At 41.1% G+C, this 27,626-nt stretch overlaps 1 protein-coding gene across 7 annotated transcripts; it reads right to left on the bottom strand.

The window, feature by feature from the left end:
* Nucleotides 1-27,579, bottom strand: MKNK1 (MAP kinase interacting serine/threonine kinase 1). 7 transcript variants are annotated; one of them, XM_009287328.2, is made up of 15 exons: nucleotides 27,281-27,579; nucleotides 26,633-26,719; nucleotides 26,016-26,116; nucleotides 22,982-23,088; nucleotides 19,456-19,712; nucleotides 17,945-18,042; nucleotides 16,396-16,475; nucleotides 13,676-13,749; nucleotides 10,242-10,346; nucleotides 6,053-6,108; nucleotides 5,373-5,468; nucleotides 4,212-4,406; nucleotides 3,405-3,569; nucleotides 2,772-2,815; nucleotides 1-1,833 (listed from the first exon to the last, which is right to left on the bottom strand). In XM_009287328.2, exons 5-15 carry the CDS (start codon nucleotides 19,568-19,570, stop codon nucleotides 1,605-1,607), a joined length of 1,257 nt encoding a protein of 418 aa, XP_009285603.1. In that variant the 5' UTR covers nucleotides 19,571-19,712; nucleotides 22,982-23,088; nucleotides 26,016-26,116; nucleotides 26,633-26,719; nucleotides 27,281-27,579; the 3' UTR covers nucleotides 1-1,604. The 7 variants fall into 7 exon arrangements, with proteins under 7 accessions (XP_009285603.1, XP_009285607.1, XP_009285601.1 ...); XM_009287332.2 differs by having other exon boundaries at nucleotides 2,772-2,812; nucleotides 19,456-19,554; nucleotides 25,997-26,116; XM_009287326.2 differs by having other exon boundaries at nucleotides 25,997-26,116.
* Nucleotides 27,580-27,626: the final 47 nt, after the last annotated feature.

The raw sequence follows: 27,626 nt of genomic DNA on the forward strand, positions 1-27,626 counted from the left end.
TTAAATTCATAACTTAAAGCATTTTAATAAAAACAAAGCAAAATACATTTCATAATCTGTCCACTGGCACAATGTATAAAATCTTTTAAATAACAACTTTAATATTAGTCACAAAATACAGCATGTTGTATAAAAATAGCTGTATGCACACTGCTAAAAGATAATGTAAAACCGCTCTCAATAGGCCATGCAAAGACATTCAGCTTTGACCTTTCCATTTCTCAGTGCCTGTTGGATCTGCTACTTTATTCCTTCTCATTCTGCTTGGGAGGGTTTTGTGCTGGCACTTGGGGGCCTCCTCCTCCCCCTCTCCACCCTGCACACAATGCCCTGGCAAAGGTTTTCAGAAATGCCTGGCAAGTTTAAGGTGCATCATGTCGGGCATCTTAGTGGCCCAATTTTCACAGCTTACGTTTCAGAAAGTGCTCAATATAACATGTCCTCCTCCATGGACCCCTCACCTTGGTCATGCAAAATCTTCAGATCTTCAGCCAGTACCCTTTCAAATTACTCCTGACCCCTGGTGCACCACAGTACTAAAACTGGAAGTGAAAATCTAGACACCCAGCCTGAGATCACTGCAGGAGGCAGAATGCAACAGCTGCAGCACCATTTTTGCACAGATGTACCTCTGCACTCGATAATCCTAAATTATTCACACACAAAAATTCACTGAAGCCTGTCCATTCACATTAGAACTCCAGGTAACACAGACAAAAGGACTTGGAGAAATATGAGTTTACAGAAAGGAAGGTATAACTGAGGATAGCATTAATATGAAAAAAACCCAGATACTAAATATAAACTGTTATATAAACAGTCTGTAATACTGTGGTTATCAGACTTTAGAATGTAACTGCCAGAGAAGGGGACACACTGGACAAAAAAAAAGATGATATGGAGTACATTTTAGTTAAGAACAAAAAGACGTCAGATAAAGAAGTAACACACCCCCAGCTTTCATCCCACATGCTGACACACAAACTATCAACAGGATAAAAAAGCAACCCCGTCCTCTTCATCTCCACAAGCCTGAGCGATCCTTGCACCTTTACAGTATCATCCTCACACAATTTAAGCCCAATGAAGGTAATGGAGACAGAGATCCACCCAGTCATCATCTTCGTTTCCTGAGTCTACAGAAAGAGAGAAGGGCACTAATGGTTGAAAACAGTCCCTGCTGCTGACACTAGCAGCAGCACCTTGCAAGATGCGCCATCGAGGAGATCAGCCATAGGCAGGGAGAGACTTGATGCTCTGCTGGGCAAAGCAAGAAAGTGTTTTTTTTTCTGATGTTTTCAAGTTTGCATTTTAAAGCATGTTCTTCTAAGGGGAAAATAAGGAAAGCTCAGTGATTTATCACCTCAGATAATACAGCAGCAAACCCATCTTCTCCAGTTTAAAAAGATCAGTTAAATTATCTTAATGCACCAAATCTGACAGGCAAAAAACATTCCCATAAAAAGCTGTCCCCTTAAAGTTACAAGTCACATCACAAGAGCAAGCTTCTAATCAAAGTGTCAGAAGCAGAGAAGCTTTTATCAATGCTGAAAATCCAAATAAGAACACAGGCTGATCTTGCCAATCCATAGCAGGAAAGTAGTTTAAAAGGCTTTATGGGGAACTGGCTGAAAGTCACTGGTTCTGGTGGCGTGCGTCATTGCTCTGCGCTTGGCGAGGCGGGACTTGGACGGAGGAGAAAGCTTCATGGAGCACACAGCATGGGCAACGTTCTCCTGCTCTGCGCTGAGTTCGTTCTCGTGCTGAGACAACTGGCGGTTAAGGGCTATAGCCTCAGCAGCAAAAAGTGTCAGGTCTTTTGTGCTACTGTTCCTTTCAAGGGAAAAGGAGAAAGCAGTTACACACAGAGTCACTTCACCTGGTTACCCTCACAGCAGAATATCTATTTCCAGACAGTTTTATTTCTCCTATCAAAACATCGACACAGCAGGCAAAATGACCAGTTAATATTTGCATCTCTCCTCATTGCGAGGACCGGCAATGCATAACAAAAACACTCTGGGATTTTGGAAACAGCCACAGTTGTAGTCCTCGTTCTGCCAAGGCCTTCCGATGTAAACCCAGGAAGCCACCTGAGATGCCATGCTTAATTTCTACATGTTAAAAAAGGATGGGCATATGGGGCAATACTGTTGTCTGTCTTCACAGAACTGCAATCCCACTGTAATTGCATATCTGGCTCAAGGAAATGCATTTCTGATGGGAACAACCACCTGGAATCGCCAGTGGCAGACATGGAAATAGAAACAGAGATGTGTGACTCAGGCTCTGTGGCATAAAGTGATTTGATGGCAGATTCTGTAAGTGAGGCTTGCTCTGCTCACAGTTAAATTGATACTGTGATTACTACCAACTACAGTGGAAGTCAGATGCGGGTCTGTGTATATGATGATTATTCACCCATCAGAATGTAGTCTCTTTGGATAACGCACACCTTTATGCCTTTTTTCCCCTCCTGGGCAGCAAACTGCCAAAACCATCATTATTTCCTGTTTAAGACTAGCACTGCACTGCAAGAATCCTCTCCAATGCTTTTCCCACAAACAAGCAAGATTAGATCATAAAGAAAAATCACAGCTTTAATATTTCTGATGTTCTTAACAAAATTAGTGCTACACATTTATTAAGTTCCACTCTCAACCAGGGATCCTACCCCTCGATTTGTCACCTCCTATCTCTCCCCATTCTTTCAGTAATGATTCTTGGCCAAGTTTACAGACATTAAAAAAAAAAATGAACCCAAATATTACCTTTGAAGAACTTGAGGGGTAGGTAATCCCCTTTCAGGAGCCTGCTAGAAGAAGCAGTTAAGAAAAGTTAGTTATGTATTAGCAGCTGGGAACCAAGCTTTCCCAAGAGAGGGTGATAAACAGGTGATTCCCCCAAATCTTCACAACTAACAGGTATTGCATATAAACTAATTCACTGTGGGTTTACAAATCACATTTCATAATCCATCTCCTCTCACAAGAAGATACCACAGTTTGCAGGTGTAAGACTAAAGCTTTGGAAGCTCTCTAGAGGGTCTATCCCTTCTCTCCTGAATTGGGAACTAAAGCAAAAGAGGACAATATCCACCAGCATTCTGCATTACTAAGAGTAACATAATAATTCATGTACTGCAGCGCTTGGTATTCACAAGAAAGCCATTTAAAATGCATAAAGCAATAATTAAAAAAAACACTTAAAGCTTGACAGATTCATCCAAATATTTACCACACAGAGCTCCAGAACAAATAAAGCCACTGTATATCGTTTAATTAATCAAGATAAGAACACTAAAACATGCAATGTCTCTATTAAAAGTTTAGAGACAGGGAACAGCTTGTTTATCACTTTGAAAGAAGAATAACCCTTAAAAAAATATAAAGGGGGATACATACTCCTTGAACCCATGAATGTTGCAAAACTTGAGCAGCACTTAGTCGTTCTTTGGCATCACGAACCAGCAACTTTGAGATGAGATCTTTGGCCTCAGAGGATATATGTGACCAGTCCTTGTCAGGGAATTCATACTTGCCTTCCTGAATGCTCTCAAAAAGCTTGTTCTAGTAAAGGAAAATTTCTTTCATTGAAATAGCAACTAGAGTGCAACCAGAAGACTTCTCAGGTGGGATTCTTCTCACTCCATTTTATCCACCTAATGTGGTGGGTGACAACTGAAACCATCCAGTCTCCTTACAGAGTCAATGGAGAGTGACAGGCAGCTCCAGAGTGAATCAGTGCATCCTACAATGGACATGTTACATTGTCTGCTCACACCACCTCTCTCTCTCCCCCCAGTAACAGTGAAGCCCATGTACTCAATTTTTAGAAAGAGTAAATTCAGGCCCTGCATGGAGACTCTCCTGAGGCTCAACTTTTATCTGAGGAATTGTGGCGACTACCATAAACCAGATCAAGAATAAAGAATACAGGAGGATTGGGCGGTGGGGGAGAGGACGAGGAGAAGCTCTGAGATTTCGCATCACGAGGAGAAAGAGGCAGTTGCCAAACCTTACTTTAGAAAGGGCTATCATCACTCAACTTTTACATTACCACTCTCGCTTCTCAGTGACAGCTTATCCTCCCAGATAACTGGCTGGGTTACAGACACAGCTCTTCACTGCTGGCATTATGGCAAGTCTTACGCCCTAAGTTCACAGGGCAAACTACACTCTCCCACATATGCCCAGGATATGCGCATTCACCTGGCAAACTCTGCAGACTTCTCCTCTGTCCCAGCCACAGTCTGTGCCACAGTTGCCCACAAATGGGGGGTAACCACTGAGCATGATGTACAGAATCACTCCCAGGCTCCAAAGATCACACCGCTTATCATAGAATGTGGCCTCCTCCGTGAAGACTTCAACCACTTCAGGTGCCATGTATTCTGCAGACCCACACTAGGAAACCGAATTCAAGCCAGTTTTCAAAGGGAGGATCAAATCAAAACATAACTCAAGTTTTTTACCATTCCTCTGTCTTTACAGTAGGCAGCTTGGCCTAAAAGCAGAATCGGGCATGAGGGACTACTGAAGTTTACTGCTTTCACTGCAGGTCTCATTTTGTTAAGCCAAATCACAAATGCTGCATCCCTCAAAGGTTAAATGGAATTGCCAAGAGCTTTGAAACCTGTTGTGAGCGTACTGCACAGGAAAAAATTAACACATTTCAGGTGTAAGGACTACAGAGATGTAATAGAATGCAAAAGAGTTCCTACTGTTCTTTAGCAGAATCATAAGCTGTTCCATATGAATCTATGATCCTTTATACAGGGTCAAAATATTAATTTACCTATTTCAGGTTTTTAAATCTTATCCATTAGTTATCAGGCTTTTCAGAAAGTAAACAAGTATATCATGTGAGGTGACTTCTATAACAGACTCCTGCAAAACTGTCAGATTTTTCTTTCAAAGTAATGCCAAAAGCATAGCACTGTAGTTTTTCAAACTAATGTGTATCATAAAGCCACACACTGATTACAGAGCTTGCATTGCCCTTAGCTCATGGGTCTTAGCTACAGAATCCAAATATGGGGAAATGAACACAAAACTAAGGTTCAAACTCAGTCCATAAGCCCACAAAAAACCTCCACGAAAAGCTTCCTCATTTGATGGGGTGAAAGACAAACAGGATCAATGTGTTACTTTCTGGCCAACAGAATTAACACGATGAGCTCCTGGGCTTTTGTATATTTGTTCTATGACTGGGAAACCAAGACAGTATTTACCACACATAGACACACTTTAAATGAACTATCCACCGCTGGGTGTAGTTGCATTAAGACCTTTGGAAGCTCTCCTCTGGAGATAAGAAAAATTGTTTTATGGTAGAAGAGAAAAAGCATGAAGCCACAGTAGGTCTCTTACTGGAGTTGTTAATTCGGGAGTAGTTATTGGAGTACACGCACTGTTCAGCTTCACCCCACTACCAAGATCAAAGTCACATATTTTTACTGGTGATACCTAAAAACAAGGACAAAACAGTAAGAGGTCCAGAAGACTGGGACTAATGCAATATATATGAATACAGCACCACGTGGAAAACTCCATGACAAAAAGCAAGTTGTTCTAGCAGGAGGACTAGTGAAACCCAGTCTTACAGGTATATTCCACTCCTTGAATTTGCCTCCTCTGTCCCAGTTGCTCCCACATCCCCAGCATCTGACCCTATTACATTAATTTTTTATTTGGCTAGGCAAGTGCCAGTACACACTGGGACAGTTTGGGAACTATATGTAAACATGACCAGCTGGCCTGTAAATGTTGCTTGTCCATCTGGGTACTGCCTCAGAACAGATGAGATGCTAAGCTGTAATTGCCATGCCCTCTCTAAGAACAGTTGGCTTTTCATCTCCTAGCCAGATGCTCACGTATTTACAGCTCACAGAAGAATTTAGTCTCTTTTGGGCTTCAGTTCTATTAAATTTAGTTGAAGATCACTAATGGGTTCAAAAGTCTTCAAGAAGAGAAAGACAGAACGTGAGGGCTGTCTTTGGAAACCAAGTTAAAAAAATACACTTCAGAAGGTTAAGAGACCAGAGTAGCACCTTTTCTGGAGATTCGCACAGGATGTTTTCAGGCTTCAGGTCCCTGTGAGCAATACCTAAACAAGAGTACAAATGTTCATTACAGAAGACACTCTCCTGTTTATTTCTCATTACCTCTCTTTATTAGAAGGTGGCCTGGGAAATATTCTAGGCCTGAGTTTGCTACACAACACCCCCTTAATGATACTGCAAATAATTGAATTTCAAAGTGTTTGTTTGTTAAAAGTCACTGTTGCATTCTGCTATGCCTTTATCATCCTTAAACGTACATGAGAGTCAGTCAAGCAAATAAGAACCTGCTAACACTGAAACTTTTTGGCTTAGCCCAAATTAATTATGTTAATTAAAACCAGCTTATTAAGATGACTGACCTGTAGGAAAGTTACTTATGTACATAGTTTAGTCAAAAGATTTTTGTGCCTTCTACAGTAAGGTCCTTCTTTCCAGAGGGATCAATGGGTGGTTTGCTGAACTCCTACCAGCACAGACAATACCTGAGACACTCTCCCCCCAAAAAAATCCTGAGTTCCTAGGTGAAAATATCATCCCTTTAACAGCGAGGTACGTACTCATTCCTGAAGTAAATTAAAAATTAAAGGATTTGGTTGGAGATGCAGAAGAAAAGACTAAAGGAGAACAACTAAGGGCTTCTACATTCATTCAGCTGCTCTCAGAATAGGCAAATCCAACAGGGAAATGCAAAGTTATCTACCTATTGAATTCACACGCAAAGGCGGTTCTATGTTGTCAAAGCAGTTCTTCAAACGCCTAAACACACAATTTCTGGAAGTTCTCCATTTAATATGATCAAACTTAATGGGAAGGCAGAAAATGAGAACCAAAAGTCAAATCAAATGAACAGCTTGGCTGTAATTTAACTGCACTTTAGCTTTGCTTAAAAAAATTACACTCCAAGCACACTTGATACTCCTTCAGAGTATGAGGAAAAAAAAATATCCCACCAAATTCTAGGTGAGTTTCTAGTGTCTTTTCTTCAGCACACTCCACAAGACATGACTTAAAATATAACATTAATAGCATAGCACTGACCTAAAGGAATCAGAACTTTCATAGTGATGCAGTTCACATTGCTTATGCATGAAAGATGGGAAAGATGACAAACGAAGATGGCCCGTGCCGACATTTACAGCAAGGCTGACAAAACTCCCAATAGTTGGCTTGACTTGCAATGTGAAACCCAACAGCACTTTTTTGTATTATAGTTTGAATTCAAATGTCTGATTATATAACATTTTATTCTGCAGTTGCACACAGCGCTGAGAAAAGAAAACAACTGCCTTTAAACACTCCTCCAGTGGATTATTAGCAATAAAGCACACATATCCCAAGTGGGTGTAAGACAGTATTATCATCCAGCTGAGTTTTAAACTACTCCTGGCAAAAGAATTAGTTGTCCTCATTCAATTTTTTTTTTTTTTAAAGCATCTAGCTATAGCACTTCACCATTAAGCTGTGCAATAAAACTGCTTTAATTTCCTGTTTACTTTAGTGTTCTGTATGCTACTTACTAATTATTTTAATGTCACACAGAAGAACCATAAAGAGAACAATAAAATGAAAGGGGATGTTGTAGCCGATTCCGCAAGCCATGTCCCCACTGTACCAATTCCCAGCAAATGACAAGAGAGTGGATTGCTGCTCTAAAGCCATTTTAATGAATCACTCCCCTCTTGTTCGGGGAAAGGGGAATTAAAACTAAAAGCTGAGAGAGAACTACAGAAAGATATTAGCTAAGTCGATGTTAAACTTCCTTGAACAGTGATCCTGGACTTTCAGCTGTTAAACAACCTACTATAGCCCTAACACATCAAATAAGCATTTCTCCACATGTTCAGCCTAAGTTTCCTGTTCCTTATTTGCCCCATATCTCAAAGTCAAAAATCTTCCAAAGGTATTCAAAGAGTACATTCTCTGCAGGTTTAAAGCTGAGTTATCACATAGACAGGCTATGAAGATTACTAAAAATCTTAATCCAAAATAAATTTCTTTCCACAGTCAAATTAACTTCTCATAACATAGTCATAACATGTGACAAGATCCATATTCCTCAGGTTTACCACTTACTTTATTCCCTATGCATTGCTACACTTTTCTTTTTAATGGGTTCAACCTATAGAGGTACCAATGCTGTGATTCCAACTCAAGCATATAAGCAGTCCTGTGACTTACAAGTTAAAGTCTACAATTAAACATTTATTGAACTGGGACCAGTACTAAGCAACTTCAGACAGCAAAGGTAGATCTGTTGAGATCTACCTGGCTCATCAGAATAGCAAAGTAAATGGAGAAAAAAATTTATCAAAATAACCAACCAATAAACATAGCCTCCAATTACATGCCATTCTATTCAGAGGTAGTCACTGTAACATTAATTGAAGCTGCTTAATCTATGCAAGACCAGGTAATCATGACACAGGAAAGATTTTAAAGGTGTCTATCACATTCAACACGAACATACACTCTGGGATGACCATAATGCACACAGATATTTTGAAATAAAACAAAAGTACTCCCAAATAGAAAAAGCAGCAGGAAAACATTTTTACGTAAAAGAACTCTCTACAAACAGAACGGCTTTTAAATCTGAGCAAATCCCTAATGAAATGAGGACACCTTTAAACAAGGACTATGGTTTACTTGTAGGTCTCTCAACACAACAGTGGGAGTCTAAATGTGGAGACCAAAAGCTACTACAAACAAAGATGTCTTGTAACCAGTAGAAATTCTGGGTAAATACAGAAAAGCATCTCTGTAGACCTGAAAGAGGAGGAAATTAAAAAGAATATTAGCTCCCTTTTGAGTACCCTTTACATGGTGGCTTAGGTAACAAGAATCATAGAATCACTGAGGTTGGAAAAGACCTCTAAGATCATTGAGTCCAACCGTCAACCCAACACCACCATGCCCACTAAACCATGTCCCTAAGTGCCTCATCTACGCATCTTTTAAATACCTCCAGGGATGGGGACTCAACCACTTCCCGGGGCAGCCTGTTCCAATGTTTCACCACTCTTTCAGTAAAGAAATTTTTCCTCACGTCCAATCTAAACCTCCCCTGGCACAACTTGAGGCTGTTTCCTCTCCTCCTATCGCTAGTTACTTGGGAGAAGAAACCGACACCCACCTCACTACAACCTCCTTTCAGGTAGTTGTAGAGAGCGATGAGGTCTCCCCTCAGCCTCCTTTTCTCCAGGCTAAGCAACCCCAGTTCCCTCAGCCACTCCTCATAAGACTTGTTCTCCAGACCCCTCACCAGCCTCGTCGCCCTTCTCTGGACACGCTCCAGCACCTCAACGTCCTTCTTGTAGTGAGGGGCCCAAAACTGAACACAGTATTCGAGGTGCGGCCTCACCAGTGCCGAGTACAGGGGCACGATCACTTCCCTACTCCTGCTGGCCACACGATTTCTGATACAGGCCAGGATGCCATTGGCCTTCTTGGCCGCCTGGGCACACTGCTGGCTCATGTTCAGCCGGCTGTCAACCAGAACCCCCAGGTCCTTTTCCGCCAGGCAGCTTTCCAGCCACTCTTCCCCAAGCCTGTAGCGCTGCATGGGATTGTTGTGGCCGAAGTGCAGGACCCGGCACTTGGCCCTGTTGAACCTCATACAGTTGGCCTCGGCCCATCAATCCAGCCTGTCCAGGTCCCTCTGCAGAGCCTTCCTACCCTCGAGCAGATCAACACTCCCGCCCAACTTGGTGTCATCTGCAAACTTACTGAGGGTGCACTCAATCCCCTCGTCCAGATCATTGATAAAGATATCAAACAGAACTGGCCCCAAGACCGAGCCCTGGGGAACACCACTTGTGACCGGCCGCCAACTGGATTTAACTCCATTCACTACAACTCTCTGGGCCCGGCCATCCAGCCAGTTTTTTACCCAGCAGAGTACACCTGCCTAAGCCAACAAGCAAACAGATTCAACCCTAATGTTAATTCTCCCTGGATGCAGATTTAACTTTTCTTCTTCAAAAAGCTATACCATCTTAACACAGCTGATTAAACTATCATATTATGAAAATAATTATTACAGAGGAAAACAGCATAAGTCATCTGGCATTGCTGTAAATAGACATGCTAGCAAAGGCTGACTACCTACAGATAAAATGTGCTCCATAACTTAAGCGTACCATATCAACTAGTAAAGATGTGGACAGCCTTCTCCTACCTTTTGTATGAAGAAAATCCAGAGCAGAGGCAATATCTCTCACCACTTTGCTAGCTTCTCGTTCATTGAAGTGCTTCCGCTTTTGTATATGGGCCAGGATTGAACCTGTAAGATTAACAGGTAAAAGGCAAAACCTTAGTATGAATGCTGCCTGGGCCAAGAAAAGGCTTTGTTAATACAAGGATAAAAGTACAATAGCCACTACCAGTCTGCCGTAAAGGGAGAACTGATCTCAGTGTGAACAGGGCCAGAAGTAATTTAGAAAAGTTATTTGCAACTAACACTCCGTCCCAGTATGTTTACATGGCAGAAATGGAAGTATTACAATCCCATGTTTTTATATGAAAATAGCCTCAGAAAATAATGATGAACTAGTACCAAGTATCATAAATCCATAACCTCATTTCTCTTATTTTATAACAGCCTTTCACAGCAGGCAACTTCCGTGGACCGAACAGGGGAATGACTAAGAAGAAAAAGGTACAACTGATCAACTTCAATACTTAAGCATGCAACATAATTTTCAAACACTGCAGCCCTCTAGTTTAAGCACAGCGTGAGAGGCAATCACTTTTTACTGCCCCAGCACGACTGGCCTGTTTTCCACACACTGTGAACAGTAGAGACTTGCTAATAGTACTAGTAAAACTCAAACATCAGCTAAGGATGTACATAGCACTTCAGCAAAACCCACCCTCCCCCAGGTCACAGGTGGCCATGCTTAAACTAACTCTCCTCATTTTGTATAATGTGAAAATTGAAACCCCGCACTGAAAGTCAAGTATACACGATTTTTGTCTCAACACCATCAAAATAAAAAGACATTCTACCTTTAAATACACATTAAAATTCCCACTGACATCAAAGTAAGGCTCATACACTGACTTAAGGCAAAATTTGCCCAGGGACATGAAATCTGACAGATGACCTCAAATATGAACATACTGAAGGACTGGGAGCTTGCAGGCAGAGCTCCACTGGTATCCCTTTAACAAAGGATAAAGGGAGGTTTGATTCCTTATCTTAAGTGAATTCCATCAATCTTCTCAAAAGATTAAAAATGTCTTTAAAAAAACAATTAAATGTAGTCCACAGAGATCCAAGCCCACTAAATAGCCTTACTACTGTCTTCCATTTTCTTACCCAGAGAGGTATAATTATAAAAGCAATCAGGCAGAGAAATTCAAGAAGTAACTGCCATTTGTTATTAGCCACCAATACAGTAAACATTTTATATCTCAGGTGATTTCATTTTTATTCTTCAGTTCTAGATGTGGAAGGAAACCTCCCATTCTCTATTGTGGTAATTCCTATTCTTATACCACCAATGCTGCTGCCACTCCTCCACAGCGAGGATTCAGAAAGGAAACAGGAAAACACTCAAAAAGAAGAAGGATGGACAAAAGACTCTTCAGATATGCTGTGTCAGATGGGTGGAGGAAAGCCACTTTGGACCAGGTAATCAGATTTCAAATACAGGTTTCCCTCGCCAAAAACACCGCTTTCTAGCTTGCTACAGATTTAAGGGCAGAGTTCAAAGTGTTTTCCTGGTATAGTTGTTCTTTACACCTTTAGAAAATAGTAACAGTTCTTGAATGTTTCCATCCCTGTGGAAAAAACCCCAGACCTTGCAGGAAACAATACTGAGCTACCTGAAGTGCTCATTTCACTCAGCAGGTTTATTTCAGATTACCCTTCTAAATAGAGCTGATGTTCCAAACTCTCTCAGAAAAGTATTATATCAATGAAAACATACTCTACAGACTTTATGTTCAGCCCACGCAGAGAAATCCCACAAACAGAAAGAACAGCAGGGCATTCCTGCCACAGTTGGTACCACCTCCAGTATTCATCAGAGAGAAAGCATCATATAGCACCTCCCAAAATGCATTTTAGAGGGGGGGGAAGGAAAGTACTCTTAAATCATGCAAGTTCAGTATAATAAGCTAGATTTTAACACTTCCAATTATAAAATGCTGTCAGGCAAGGATATTAAACGGCTTCTGCGTATCATGGTGAACTGAACACAGCTAAAATGGGAGCAGAGCTCCTTCAGTTACCACAGCTACAGGAAGGCAATGCTGAAGATGGAAAGCCCAAGTTATGCCCCAACATTGGAGATAACATCAGACTCTGAGACTGGAGTTACTAAAGTAAGGCTTGCATTGAAGATTAATGTTCTCATTCTTGCCAGCCACAATGCTGTAGCACATCAGAAGCTGGTCTGACTCCTAATTCCTATTATTTCTTTGAAAATCATTCAAACCCACATACCTAACACTTCAAATGCTGAAATTTTTCAGAGAGAAAACTAGCCTCAGCCAGCCCTAGCTGACCACTGTAAAAACAGTAGCTAAGAGAGGGAACAAAGTGTAGCATTATTATCCTCTCAGCAGCCGTGCAGGTACAGTAACAACCATGGTCTCACAGTCAAAGAAGAGGGTTAACTACTGGAAGGATGTGGAGATGGGAAAAGAAACAAATGCAGATTCATCCCAATCCAGCCCTATTATAGCTAATTTGTCAGAGAAGTCTGTGCATTAAGAACAGTGTTAGAGAAAACCGCAATGAAATGATGCAGTAATTTTAAGGGAAGATGAACAAAAGCTTTTACTCAAGAAAAAAAAGAGTCCTTCTCTTTCTAAAAAGTTCTGCATCTATACTGAAAGAATTTGCATTTCTTGCACATATGGTTTGCTACTGAAAACCTTCTTGATCAGTGACAACAGATGATGTTCTATGGGCAGAAGTATACTCCTTCAGAAACTCAGTTTTTCTTTGAAGGGTGGGCCACACTTAACTCATGGTTTTGCAAAGCCATGCAATTAATGGATACTGTAATTATGCTCAATGCAGACAAATGTGATAAAGCCCACAAAGTGCTTGATGTAGCCTTCTCATTCCCCAGGTGAGTGTTAAATGCTGGAGATCAGTGACAACACATGCTCACTTGATCGGTCCTCAAACAGCCACAAACTGGCTGCTTCACAATTACAGCAACCCAAGGGAGAAGCAAGATGTTTTTCACAACAGTGCTCCTTGAGTTTCAGGAAATGAAGTCAATCCTACATCAAGGGAAAATGCTACCAGAGTGTATGGATGCTGTACTAAGATCATGCATAATACCTGACATACTGTGTGTCTGCCCTTGCCTGAAGGTACTGTGACCTACTAACTATATTCCAAAGCTTCCACTTTAACAGAGCTGACATTTCCATCGCTTAACTACAGAAAAGGATTGCAAATGTATGACCAGATCCATCAATATTCAAGAATAACCATACTTCAAACTTTGTATATTATTTCCTCTACTATTTCTTTGCCTTAAAATTCTCAAGCATTTAAAATAAGCTCTTCATTTTCTACTTTAAAACACTGAGAAAAAACAGGACCAAGATGATTCAATGAACAAAGGCACAGTTACTGCATGGTACCTCCTCGCAGCTTCTCAAAGACAAGGTAGTATCTTGTGTCATCTTCAAAAAATTCTATTAACTCCAAAATGTTCCTTTAAAAAAAAGAAAAAAGAGGGGAAATAGAAGAAACAAGCACAAAGTATAAACAGAACAATGAAGAGTTTCAGCATGGATAATTAGGAAGTGCCAGAAGTAATCAAAAATAAAAATGCTAATTAAACAAGTTGCTTTGCTTGCCTATGGCATTAAAACCACAATTCCAACTCACACTGAAATTTAAGCAGGGGAAGCAGGCCAAACACCAAAATCAGACAGGATTGTGAAAGAGTTCTGCTACTGTTCAATTGACAGGAAGATAACTGGTAATAGGTTGTATTTAATAATTTAGAACATTGTACTTGTGCTGAAGGCAAGAACAAAAAAAAAATAATTAAATTGGTGTTCTTTCTCTCTGGAAATCACAAGGCAGAACACAGAGGGCTCGGAGGAGACAGGCATCTGTCAACATGACATTAAATGCAATGCATTACTTGCCGTTTTTAGACTAACTAACTCCTGTTTAGCTAGTGTATAGTCTTTGCAGCACAACACAAACACCCCACGATGCCTTGAGAATATCAAATGTGTAAGTGAGACTTTTCTATACTTACAGTACACAGAAAATCCAAATTCTGCATATGGTCATGAGAGCTTGAGTTTTTCATCAGTTATGTACTAGATGACTGTATGCTCTTAACCACACACAGAACAAAGATATAATCTACTTCTCTATAGCACAACTTAAGCCCATGAGTTTGGTAAAGATAATTTAAAAACAAACTTGTTTAAGCATTGTACTAAAATTAAAAAAAAAAAAAAGGCTCGATATGAGCTGCACAACTGTAGTATAGATAACAGCTGTTGTATACATTCTAGATGAATGTATGACCAGGTGACCTGCCTAGTGGATGAGGGAAAGGCTGTGGATGTGGTCTACCTGGACTTCAGTAAGCCCTTTGACACCGTCTCCCACAGCATTCTAGAGAAGCTGGTGGCTCACGGCTTAGACAGGCGCACTCTTCGCTGGGTCAAAAACTGGCTGGACGGCCGGGCCCAGAGAGTTGTAGTGAATGGAGTTAAATCCAGTTGGCGGCCGGTCACAAGTGGTGTTCCCCAGGGCTCGGTCTTGGGGCCAGTTCTGTTTGATATCTTTATCAATGATCTGGACGAGGGGATTGAGTGCACCCTCAGTAAGTTTGCAGATGACACCAAGTTGGGCGGGAGTGCTGATCTGCTCGAGGGTAGGAAGGCTCTGCAGAGGGACCTGGACAGGCTGGATCGATGGGCCCAGGCCAACTGTATGAGGTTCAACAAGGCCAAGTGCCGGGTCCTGCACTTCAGCCACAACAATCCCATGCAGCGCTACAGGCTTAGGGAAGAGTGGCTGGAAAGCTGCCTGGCGGAAAAGGACCTGGGGGTTCTGGTTGACAGCCGGCTGAACATGAGCCGGCAGTGTGCCCAGGCGGCCAAGAAGGCCAATGGCATCCTGGCCTGTATCAGAAATAGTGTGGCCAGCAGGAGTAGGGAAGTGATCGTGCCCCTGTACTCGGCACTGGTGAGGCCGCACCTCGAATACTGTGTTCAGTTTTGTGCCCCTCACTACAAGAAGGACGTTGAGGTGCTGGAGCGTGTCCAGAGAAGGGCGACGAGGCTGGTGAGGGGTCTGGAGAACAAGTCTTATGAGGAGCGGCTGAGGGAACTGGGGTTGTTTAGCCTGGAGAAAAGGAGGCTGAGGGGAGACCTCATCGCTTTCTACAACTACCTGAAAGGAGGTTGTAGTGAGGTGGGTGTCGGTTTCTTCTCCCAAGTAACTAGCGATAGGAGGAGAGGAAACAGCCTCAAGTTGCGCCAGGGGAGGTTTAGATTGGACGGGAGGAAAAATTTCTTTACTGAAAGAGTGGTTAAACATTGGAACAGGCTGCCCAGGGAAGTGGTTGAGTCCCCATCCCTGGAGGTATTTAAAAGACGTGTAGATGAGGCACTTAGGGACATGGTTTAGTGGGCATGGTGGTGTTGGGTTGACGGTTGGACTCGATGATCTTAGAGGTCTTTTCCAACCTCAATGATTCTATGATTCTAGATTAAGAGAGACATCTAAAGGAGTAGTTTCAGAATTGGCTCCAACTCATCATAGAGCATGGTGCCACTGGCTGCATAGGCGTTCCCTCCTTTTCAGACAGGAGTAGCAGCTTTAAAAGTTGCTTCATTCTGTCGCTATGTGAAGTCAGCATACATCCAAATGAAAACTAAATTAGCTTTTGCTGATCTACGAGTTCCAGTGCAAAAGCAGGAAGGCTGACACAAAGAGGAGGACAAACCACGCATTAAGGAAAGGAACGGCAAGACTGTTCCTTTCAACAACAGCTGGTATCATGTCAGCTTTTGCTGATGGTGAAATCACAGGGGAGAGTGTCAAAATGTTAATTCCTCATTCGGACAAAAGCCATGCATCACTGAAGCACATTCAGGCTACACTGACCTGGTTGCTAATTGAGTTATGTGACTTTTAATATGTAAATATTACCCTAAATTTCACAGGTAAGAGAAGGGGAAATTCTTATTTTGAATAGGTCAAGTCCAAATTTCAACTGGTTTTAAGGAGACCACTGCAAAGCTCCTAACCTAGTCACACATAAGAGGCTTAAAAATTTGAAAAAAATATTCAAGATACTTTAAATAAACAAAGACTCTATACTTACTTGTTACCCTGACACTGGTACAGCGTTTCTATTTCACGAAAAACCCGACTCCGACTATGCCCAGCATTTTTTTCAATGATCTGTGGAAAGAGTTAGAGTTCATATTTGAAAAGTTACTGCAGGAACTGTGCATGTGGCTCTGGAATTAGATAACTGATCTAAAGCTTGAATCTCAGGCATGGCCACCAGAGAGAAACACTCTACCTTTGTCTGTTTGTTTAATTTCTCATCTGTCATTTATTTACAGTGTCAGCAGAGCTCTGGAAGGCATTCAAAAGACGAGAAATGAGGACAGGAAGAGAAGAAAGGAACTAAATCTACATGTTACACAGTCACTGACCAGTTACCACAAGGTTTTTCTTGCATCATTTTAACTCTGCAATGTGCGGAAAAGGATATCCTTTTGACTTCTAACAAAAATAGATTTGAGTCACATCAGACATTGAACAGTCAAAAAGAAGAGCTCTGTCATTATAGGCATTTAAGTAAAAAGTACTAAATTCACCACAAAATGAGTTTGGTTCATAGTGCAAACTTCATGGAGACCCAATAATAGGACCCAATGTATTAAAGAAAACACATTCAATCTCAGAGCCCTTCTGTACTGCCATCAGAAGTCTCCTTCTTTCACTCACTCCTCAGACTGAAAGAGGACAAGGGCTTTCCACAGAGACTAAGACTGAATGATTGCTATGTGAACTGAAAGCTCATGACATTACCACAAATACTACCACCATCTGTATCCAGTATTGGTTTCTCATTTTTACAGCCAGAGTTCTCCGGTACAGAACGGGCAACCATTTACCAGTAGTACATGGGACTTGGTATCTGGTGACATCTCATTCATAATGTAGCAGTTTGTTTATTCCAGACTTTCAACTTCAACAATTCTACAAAGTACACACAAAATTATAGCATTTATAGGACTAGATTTTTAAAGGGACTTAAAATTTTGTGCCTATGGTTTTTGCAAAAGAATCAAGCATAAAGCTTTCCTATTACTATTATTTGTGTTTGTAATTAAATGGGGGACTCAGGATAACCACAAATCAGTAAGTGGGCCCTAACACTCAATCTAATGGTATTACAGAAGATTCACTTCTATCAAAAAATAAGAGACAGCTTTACATGAACTAATGGCAGTAACTGACGCTCTCTGAACTCGGAGCAGCATTCTCAAAAGCTTGCATTATTTGGTAGGCCATGATAGATAATGACTCGGCATCTTCTTTCATAAGAAGAGATAAAAACTGGTAGGACTACAATCAAATCAGGACATGAGGGGAAAGCTTGCCCTGAGATCTAACCATCACACAATCATTTACTGTTTGTGAATTCGATCTGTGGCTGATATACCAGTTCACTCCGGAGGCACAATACTTAAGATGACAGATATCTCAACGGTTATAAAGCAGGCTCATTTCAAGCATCAAAAATTTTCGAAAAGCTTTTGCTGTTACCCACTCTATTACAGGTTTTCACTGAGATACTATAGGAGGGAGAAGACGTGTTACAGACAGAAGTGCTGCTGCTTTTATTCTATACTTACTTTTACTGCATATTCTTTCCCAGTTTGGAGGCTGACAGCACCCTGAACTTTGGCATATGCTCCCTCACCAAGAAGCTCAGCAGTCAGCTTGTACAAATCTGACAAAGAAATCCAGCAGAAAGGACACGTTAGCCAAAGCACTTCAGTGAATAACATCAAGACAAGCTATTTATCTGATGAGCATCCCTCATATGACAGCAACTGAAAAAATTCCCTTGGTGATGAAGACAGAAAATAGATTTATGCAGTACTATAGTAGATGTGCCAGACTTAATTATGTCTCATTTTTCACTTTCCCCCCCTTCAAGTTCCAGGAAAATTTAAAGCAGACTTCATTCCAGCATCAAAATTACAAGTTTGTTCCTACAAGAAACGTTTTATATTTCAGCAATTGCTAGGACCTCACCCACCTTCCCTGTCTTCATGTAAAACTTGGAGCAAATTTTTTTTAGGTGGAAAACATTTCACTCCTTGATCAGAAAATGCCTACCATACAAAGTTGTCCTGGTTTCAGCTGGGATACAGTTAATTTTCTTCCTAGTAGCTGGTACAGTGCTGTGTTTTGGATTTAGGACAAGAACAAAGTTGATAACACACCGATGTTTCAGTTGTTGCTAAGCAGTGCTTACACTCGTCAAGGACTTTTCAGCTTCCCATGCTCTACCAACTGAGAAGGCTGGGGGTGCACAGGAAGCTGGGAGGGGGCACAGCCAGGACAGCTGACCCAAACTGGCCAAAGGGACATTCCATACCGTGTGACGTCATGCTCAGTACATAAACTGGGGGAAAGCTGGCTGGGGGGGCCGCTGCTCGGGGACTGGCTGGGCATCGGTCGGCGGGTGGCGAGCAACTGCATCACGCATCACTTGCTTTGTATATTCTATTATTATTATTACTATCTTGCTTCATTTTGTTTCCATTATTAAACTGTTTTTATTTCAATCCACGAGTTTTCTCACTTTTACTCTTCCAATTCTCTCCCCCATCCCAAGGGGCGGGGGAATGAGTGAGCGGCTGTGTGGTGCTCAGTTGCTGGCTGAGGTTAAACCACAACAGAAGTCTACTTGCAGAGATAGTGTTTTAAGTATAATTGAAATTTGAAGGTTTAAACCTAGAAGACTGCTACCATTGTGATTTGCAATGTACCTTACAATGCTACTTGCCCACTAAGAAGTTTTATACTGGTCAACTTTGTCGCACTGAACTGTATTTTACCTACAATGTTTCATGGTATTTGTGCTCACATCTATTAGATCAAAACATTTTGACATCAGCACTGTTCCTACTAAAAAAAAAAAAAAACCACAAAACACACCAAACCAGATTATTAATAGGACTCAGATTTCACCACTAAGAGAAAAAAGAGACTGAAGACCAAAACATGGGGTATGAAGAAAACCAGAAATGTTAACTTATAATGTTTGCCAAAAAGCAATGTTTAGCTACGAAAACTGAGAACAGCAGAGGGAAAACAGACCATTACAATTAAAAACTTAAAAGTTGCCACCAACCTTCAAACTTCCCAGGGACATGATCTGTGGCTCTGGTTCTTTTTTTCTTTTTCCTTTTCCCACTGTCTGCTATGGGGAGAGGCTGACTGCTGACCATCTCTGTGTGGCAGAACATAAAGGTGCCTTTAACACACAGTTACTTTACTATAGGAGAAAATGAACATGCTCTTGTGTGTTTCTGTTCTTAAGCTATCCAAAAGTTTCTCTGCTTGTCTTCATCACAAGCTGCCATCTCTCCCCCAAATATCAGAGGAAACCTAAAAGACAATTTGGGTGCTGATTAACAGCTCTGGGGAGGTTTGATAAACAAATGTAAAACCAGAAGAAAATAACTATGCATCTATACTGAATCCTCTTCTCACAGCACAGTAAGGCAAAGCATGGGAATAACCTTGTCAACAACCACCATGAGCTACCCACAACATAACGCATGCCCTGATGCAAGACAAGATTTACAGCCCTGACAAGGGCGCTATTCTTTGAGCTGTTCTACTGTTTTACAAGTAGATTTTTTTCAAGTCAGCTTAAGAAAATGAGCTTCCAAAACAGGAGGAAGATGTGGGGAAGTTTCAAACAGCCCGGTGAAACAAAGCAACCACAGGAGTTAAGAGGTCAAAGGAGCAATCTATGTCAGTTTATGCTGCCAAAAGGCCAGAAAAAAAACATTTCTCACAGAACCACGCTGTGCCTTTCTAAACCACAGATCAGTGGATAACTTATGCTCCAAAACAAGCAGTGTTTATGGCATTTAGATATTTTCTTCCTGCATTACTAGCTGCAGATATTACAAGAGCTTAGTCAGAGAGAACAATTCATTGATGCAAGATAATATGGCAGAAAAAGAACACACACCCACATATTCTTATGGAAGGCCTAAATAAAAACATTGCCATACACTTTCTCTGCCAGAGGCTGCTTCATACAGCTAACCTATCTCCAGAAAGGTTAAATGATTCCACACTATACTCACATGAGCACTTCCCATGACACCAGTCACATCCTGCCAAGTTGGCCCTAACAGTTAAAAATCACGGCTCAAGGTCTTTAAGGCAGTAGCAGTAGCAGTAGCACTGCTAAGACATTTTACAGTCAGGAGGATTTCTAAGTAAATTCACAATTAAAGACCTTGTACTACAGAAAAGACTAAATCCCTAGAAATAGTATAATTATGAGAACATTGGTAATGAAAGAAGAGCAAGCCCTAAAAACAACGACAAAGTTTTCTGGCAACTCTCCTTTAACAGAGCGCCTTTGTGAATAGCAGTTTTTCCGCCCTTCACTGTTTCTACAGTACTCTGAAAACACAGGAGAAGCTCCAAGGCAGAAAATATTACACAACAATCTACCAATACATGAAATACTTTTTCTTTGCTTCGTTGTATTTTTCCTGTCAGTATCTGTCAGTAATAGCCATTATGAGTGTCACTTAGAACTCACACGTCTGAAAATTTAAGACAAGTGCTATTCTGAAAGCCCTTTAACTTACTGAAACACTTAAAAATGTATCACTCAAAGCCTCAAGACAACAGTAAATCCTCATTTCCAAGTCTTAAGCAGAATGTGCTAAGAAATCATCACAATGGATGACATATGCGAGTTATTAAATACAATAATATAAAAGCATACATTTTACCAACTTCTGAAGCAACAGCTTTTTAACTCAAACTGACACCCATACAGTTTCAAATTTTAACATAAAGAGAAGGCTAGCCTTTGACAGCAAGTTCCAGCTCTCCCTGATTTCCACGCAGCCTGCATTAGAAGTTATTCAGAACTGGGGTCAAAATGACACATATGAAGCTCCTCAGAGATAGAGCTGGGCTGCTTGAAGGAGGTGCTTCATTTCCAGAAGGTGTCAAACAAGTCATTTTAATGACCTGACCTTCTGCAAGTCAACAAGTCATACCTAGGCAGGTTCTATTCCATTTCAAATACTACACAGTTTCAGAGCTTGTAACAGAGAGTAAAAATTATGCAAAAAGACAGGAGATGAATCCTGTGCCTTAGCACAGCTGACATTTCTTCACAACCCTCTCCTGCACTCTACCAGTTGGCTATGATATTTACAGTCTGGTGTTTAATAACTCACTACATTATTTCAATTCCCTTTAGTCTGACTCAATTCCTAAATTACAGAGAACTGCTTCCTTGAAACCAGGAAGTTCACTAGTCATGTATACAGAAACCAAATTACTGAAAAGCTGATGTTTTCAACCTATAGTCTCGACCAAATTTGCTATCAGACAGGCATGAAATGTTTGCTGTATTAGATTCTTACTACCCTTCTAGTCTGCTATTTCACATCATTGTGTAGTTCACTTCTGTCAACACAGCTTTTCCTTTAAAGGTATCACAGTTTCATTCTCATTATTCACTTTGTTATAATTAACCAGTACTTCAGTAACAGCTGGTGTGACAAGAAAATGCCTTTAGCCCAGCCAAATGCTTTAGAGGCTTTTCAAGCTTTCAAAGAAATGCTTCTGTTTCTATGACTGTATACCAAAGAGTTTCTGATGACACTGAAAGACAGTGTGCCTCAACCATCAAGCAGTGCTGCAACATTCTGCATACTGCAGGACTACCTCTGGTGACAAGGACACTGTGGGTTCCAAGGAAGCTCACCCTGCCAGGCAGAAAGCTCAGAGACTGGATGAACTGCTCTGGAGGGAAATGGCCCATAGACACGTCAGGTCCCAGATGAATGTTTAACTGTTGTCATTTTAAGGTCATTTTGCAATGTGGCCTGAAGCATTGAACCCCTGCTTCCAAACCAACTTGTCCATCCACTTCATGATCTATTCTGGCTGAGTGCAGGGAGGTGGGAGTAGAACACTACTTGGTGTTCAGAGCAGACTAGCCAAACCTTTGATAAAGAGCGCTTCTTGCATCCCTCCCGATCATAACAGAGTCAGACTGTTCTCTGAGAGACTACTGTCTGACTAGCAGTCTGACAAAAGCTGAAGAAATAGGGAATAGTTCAAATTCTGATCTGTCCTTCTCTTCCAGTCAGGTTAGGATTATTGCTTACAGATAATGTAACCTAGCAAAATCCATACTGCAAACAAAAAGAAAGCAAGTTTCCGTCTCAGCTGCAGTCTTGTTGAAGTCCTGTATTTTATTATCATCATAATTCAGTGTTGAGGCAATATGTAACATATGCATTATTCAGAGCCTGTGTGGGAAGGTATAGTTACAGCCTTTCCCTTTTGCTATTGTGGCCTCTACAACTATCTTCAAAAGGATGAACAAAAGCACTTATAAAGAAGACTTGCAAACAATGCCAAGTGAAGAAGGAACAATTACCACAAGTTTCACTTCATCCAGATCTTAAAACACCCTTCATCTTGCTTCCTAACACTCCATATACAAAAACATGCCAAAATCCAATATCCAGACACAACTCCCCTCTCATTCTAATCTGCTCCCCAAAGGAAGGAAGGGTGTATTTAGAAAACAAGCATACACATGTACAGGAAGCACTTAGAGAACACAGTACAGATGCCTTTTTCTATTAAGAAGAAGATACCTTGTTTGTGCGTTTGAATTCAGTGGAAGAAAGCAGTTTAAGCAGAGAGTCTGGGTACTAGCACCTGCTTCAAAACTGGGTCTTGCTTGAGCTGGGTTGCTCTGCAGCTGAAAAGGAACACAATCGTATTTACATTCAGAAATCACATAAACACTGTTACATACATTCCAGTAGTGCCCAGAGTCTCAAGATTGCAAAAACCTGTTGTGCCGGGCTTTGTGTGAGCACACAGCAAGAGCACACCCCTGCATTGAAGACTTTATAACTCTTAAGTACAGAATGCAAAACACAGCATTATTTCCAGCGCTCCAGTCATTTCAGCTGAAGAGGAGACCCCCTCATTACAGTCTAGCCAAAAAAAAAAAAAAAAATAGAGGGATTTATGGTGTTCATTAGTTCTTGTTGTTATACCATTGGAGAACCATAACAAGTTTAGATATAAAATACAGAATTACTCTTAATGGACAAGAATTATCATATTCCTAACCTAGATCAAGACTCTGCCAAGATAGAGCACCACGACTACAACCATAACAGCACCAAGTTAAAGCATGTCTTGAAATTGGTCTTGAAGGCAGCCAAACAGGCTCCAACGGACCAGGAGCATGAGAAAGCATTTTCCACAGCTGAAAATATTCTCCTGAGAACAGGTACCACTAGTACTGAATTCACTCCTAGCAAGCGGCAAACGAGGCAGTGATGTTCAGGTAACACCATCTGAAGAAAAGAAGCAGGAGCATCAAATAAAGCTTTCCGTGGACTCGCAGAGGATAGCCACAACCCAGAATTCAGTAGATGAAACAGACTCAAAGTTGATGTGCTGGCACAGGATGTTTTCAGACCACTGAGGTGGTACCTAAACAGCTGCAATGACAAAAATATTACTGTCCCACAGACACTGCAAAAGCAAAGGCTTTTTATTCAGACTGAATAAAAGACCACCGAGATCTCTGATGAGGCTTCTCTAATTGAGATTTAAAAATACTATTTTGACTAACTGAACAACAGACAGACCAGTCTGCACCTTCTGAACAGCATCAAACTTCTCTCTTGATTTACATTTATTTTCAAAGCCATTGTTTACTTGTTCCAACAGCTACCGACAGATTCAATAAAATAGTTAGTCATGAGGAAGTCCCTTGATTCCACAAACATGACGTACCTGTGACTCTCAGACTTCAAATGTAAAAACATGTGCTCAAAACTAAAAAAAAAAAGTTAAGCCACTTTAAAGCTTCAGACATCCAGAGTTTTGGACAAAGAAACAAATGGAACCAGACTTCAGTCTCATTTTCCTCCCAACTCAGTTGCTCACATCATTCTTGGACCCTCCCTTCTCCAGCAACACTGATTCCTGTAGATGTGGCTCATAACGAAACAGGACTCACCCAGCAGGTGCTGATTCTGCCAAAACCTGTTAGTTGCAGGAAGCTCAGAATAATCAAAGCTACCTTTATAAAGCAACTACATAGTGATTAATTGTGCTTGTAACATTACAGATCAATAGAAACACAATTTGAAGAGGAAGGACGCTTAATTCTTTAGGACAGCCCTGTGTCAAATCCAGAGGCAGATTATTTTAATACTCATTCTGCATTGCATTAAGTAAGAATATTAATTTCAAATTGTAAGAAGTGAGTATTCTTATAGGTCATTAATCTTTACAGTAGTTTGCCATAATTCATTCTTAGCCTTCAGAGTTACCTTCTCATCCCACCTATAAGAAAACTTTTAGTATCATTTAATTCATTAATCTGAATTATCCATGAAGGAAGAGGAACTTAAAAACATTCCAACATCTTCCCAATAAGATATAGGAGCATTAACATCTTAAAATGAACACCTGAAAGTCCACAGGAAGTCCAAGCAATCTGATTTCATTAAAGAGCAAGCCTGAGAAAAATTATCAATTCTGCCTTATCACAGGCATTACTGTAACACCTACACAGTACAGCAGCTAACATCATTCTTCTAAAATCCTTCACTCTGTAGAAAAGGTTACAACAACCTTTTTCTTTATCTCTATACTTCTCTCTGTGATTCCCTTCTGTCACACTTTTAGAAGACCAGTGTCACCTTATCTTCTGTGTACGCAAGTTGCAGAGTCTAACTTTTTGTACTCTCAGCTAGCCACTTCCCTTGCAAACTAAGCATGGGGTTTCTGAGGTTCTGAGTCAAACCCTCCAGCAATGGGTGGATCTCACTTTGCAGGATAGCACATAAAGTTATTTCAAATAGATTCCTCCCACCCCAATTTATTACTTCACCGTGATTACTACTGGGGAAGCAGAGAGAACCTTAATGGAGAAGGGAGCACACAGCATTCCTTTCCCTCTCCTGTTGGGAGAAAATAGCATATTTTAGCACACATGCCGTAGACATGAGATCTGCTGAGGTCTGCCTATGTTTATACAGACACACGTGCATTTCTTTAAAAGCGTTAGTTATCATTCAGAATGACAGCAAAAGAACTGATATCATCCCCACTGGAAAGACGAAGGCAAACAAGACAAGTGTACTGCCCCGACTATGAGTTAACAAGTAAGGAAAACAAATGAGACTGAAGGTGGCTTAAAAACACACAGCAATCTTTTTAATTTCTTGTTCTAGGACAACAAGCCTCTGAGGCAGCTACATGGATGAGAGGATATAATAGGGTGTATTTCATGGGGCTAACAAATAAATGCGAATGGTAAGTCTTGTCGGGAACAACATGGCATACACAGTGGTTATTGCACTAAAGACCATCTTCCCTCCTTCCACATACAGCACTACAGCCAAACAAAACATTTAATGCTACTGACCACTGGCAGACAATCTGTATTTAAGAGTTTCCATGACAGTGCAGTAGGAACTTAGCTGCAAAATTATTTTAAACTCCAGATAACACATATTCTAAATGAGAAAAGTCCTTGCAACAGTACTTTGACTCGACTACTCAAAGCTTCTCTAACCCCTAGAGCACTTTTAAATTATGGAGATATACAAGGCATGTAAGTTCTGAGGGCCACTTACTAAACAGTAAGCTGCTTACTCTCTTCTACGTCTGATGGCATCGACAACTCTGAGAAGATTGTCTCTGCATTGCCAATTAGCTCCTCTAACCCCACTCAGCTCCCTTGCTAGTTTTCAAGTCTAAACCAAAGAGAAAAAATTATTAGAAGACAACGTTTAATTTCATACAGATACAAGATAACCATTTCCTGCTCTTACTCCACACCCCACAAATGATCAGATAATGACATTTGTCACTGGAAAAAAAGCTACACAACATACTCCCATGTTAGCAAGCAGCCTTGTTTGGAGAGGTTCATCTAACTAAATGTGTTTTTAAAGTTAAAGTACAGAAATACTCTGTACTTTCAACTCTAAAATTAATAGTCGTTAAACTCCCATCACATTTTCACATTTGATGGCACATAAAATGTGTACCAGTGTTTTAATATTTGTTACCAGGAAGGTACTGGAAGGTGAGAGGAAATTCCTTATAGAAGTAAATACCTTTTTTGAAAGCATTAAGGAGTACTGATACAGCATTCCTACTGCAAAATAATGTCATGATGGACAATACTCAATGTCAAGAAACTTTCAAGTGTCCAAGGCACCCTTGGACACTTAACCTGGAAGGCTGCCAATACCAAAACCAATTACCTTTAGAACTGCAGTGGAAGAGGTTCAGCTCCGCAAGTGTATTTTGCCTTGCTTCCACCCAACACCTGGAAGGCATGAAGAGGAGCTCTGTTTTGAAAAAAATGCCAAACTGTAGTTCTCCAAAGTTACCAGAATATATGCCAATCTTCCCAAGCTAATTGTGGGGCATAAATTTGTATGATAAAGAGCCTTTTAATAACAGTAAGCTCATAAAAAGAAAAGAAAAATAATCTAAAGAGCGGTTTATTTCTAAACAAATCTGACACTTCACAAACAAGCGCCAATGGTGTCAGGGGAACGGGCTAATTTTTGGCTATCACATGTACTGCTGAAGCCAGCAGCCAAGCTGTCACCAGGGCTGTACCGCTGCCTTGTGTTTGCTTCTCTTCCCTCTGAACTGCCTCAGGCGGCCACCCTGGTCAGGCTAACAGGTACTGCAGAGGTAAAGTATAGATTAAATCTAGATAGATTTTCAGTGTTCCCAGGGGTTCATAGTTCTCATCGTTTTACAACAGATGAAAAATACAAGAACTAAAAGATTACTTGTGATCAAATCTAGGAACAGGTTCATTCACTTTTGCCCGCTCTTCTTCCACGCCAGCAATATTCTTAATAGAAAGCAGCCGTCGTAGGAGTTTGTAGACTTACCACCCTTTATTAAAAAACGCACTGTGTATGAAATACAGCAGTTTAAGCCTTCAGGGAACAACCAGCTCCAAGCAATAGGAAACTCCCACATCCTTCGGAGAGGGCCCCGAGACCCGAAGCTGCCGGCCGACGGGCTGGAGGCATTTTACCGCCTTCCAGCTGTCCCTAGCCACCGGCACCACCCCAGAAACCAGGGCTGCCACCGCTCCCGGCGTTCAAGTACTTATTCCTCCACACGCCCCGTGCCTCGGAGGAGCCCGGACAAGCCCCGGTGAAAAGACCCGCGCTCGCAGCCGGAGAAGCCCAGGGGCTCTTGCAGGCACGGACCGCTCCCCCTCAGGGCTCC

Source organism: Aptenodytes forsteri, unplaced genomic scaffold (assembly GCF_000699145.1).
Source record: "Aptenodytes forsteri isolate BGI_AS27 unplaced genomic scaffold, ASM69914v1 Scaffold119, whole genome shotgun sequence".
Taxonomy (NCBI): Eukaryota; Metazoa; Chordata; class Aves; order Sphenisciformes; family Spheniscidae; genus Aptenodytes; species Aptenodytes forsteri.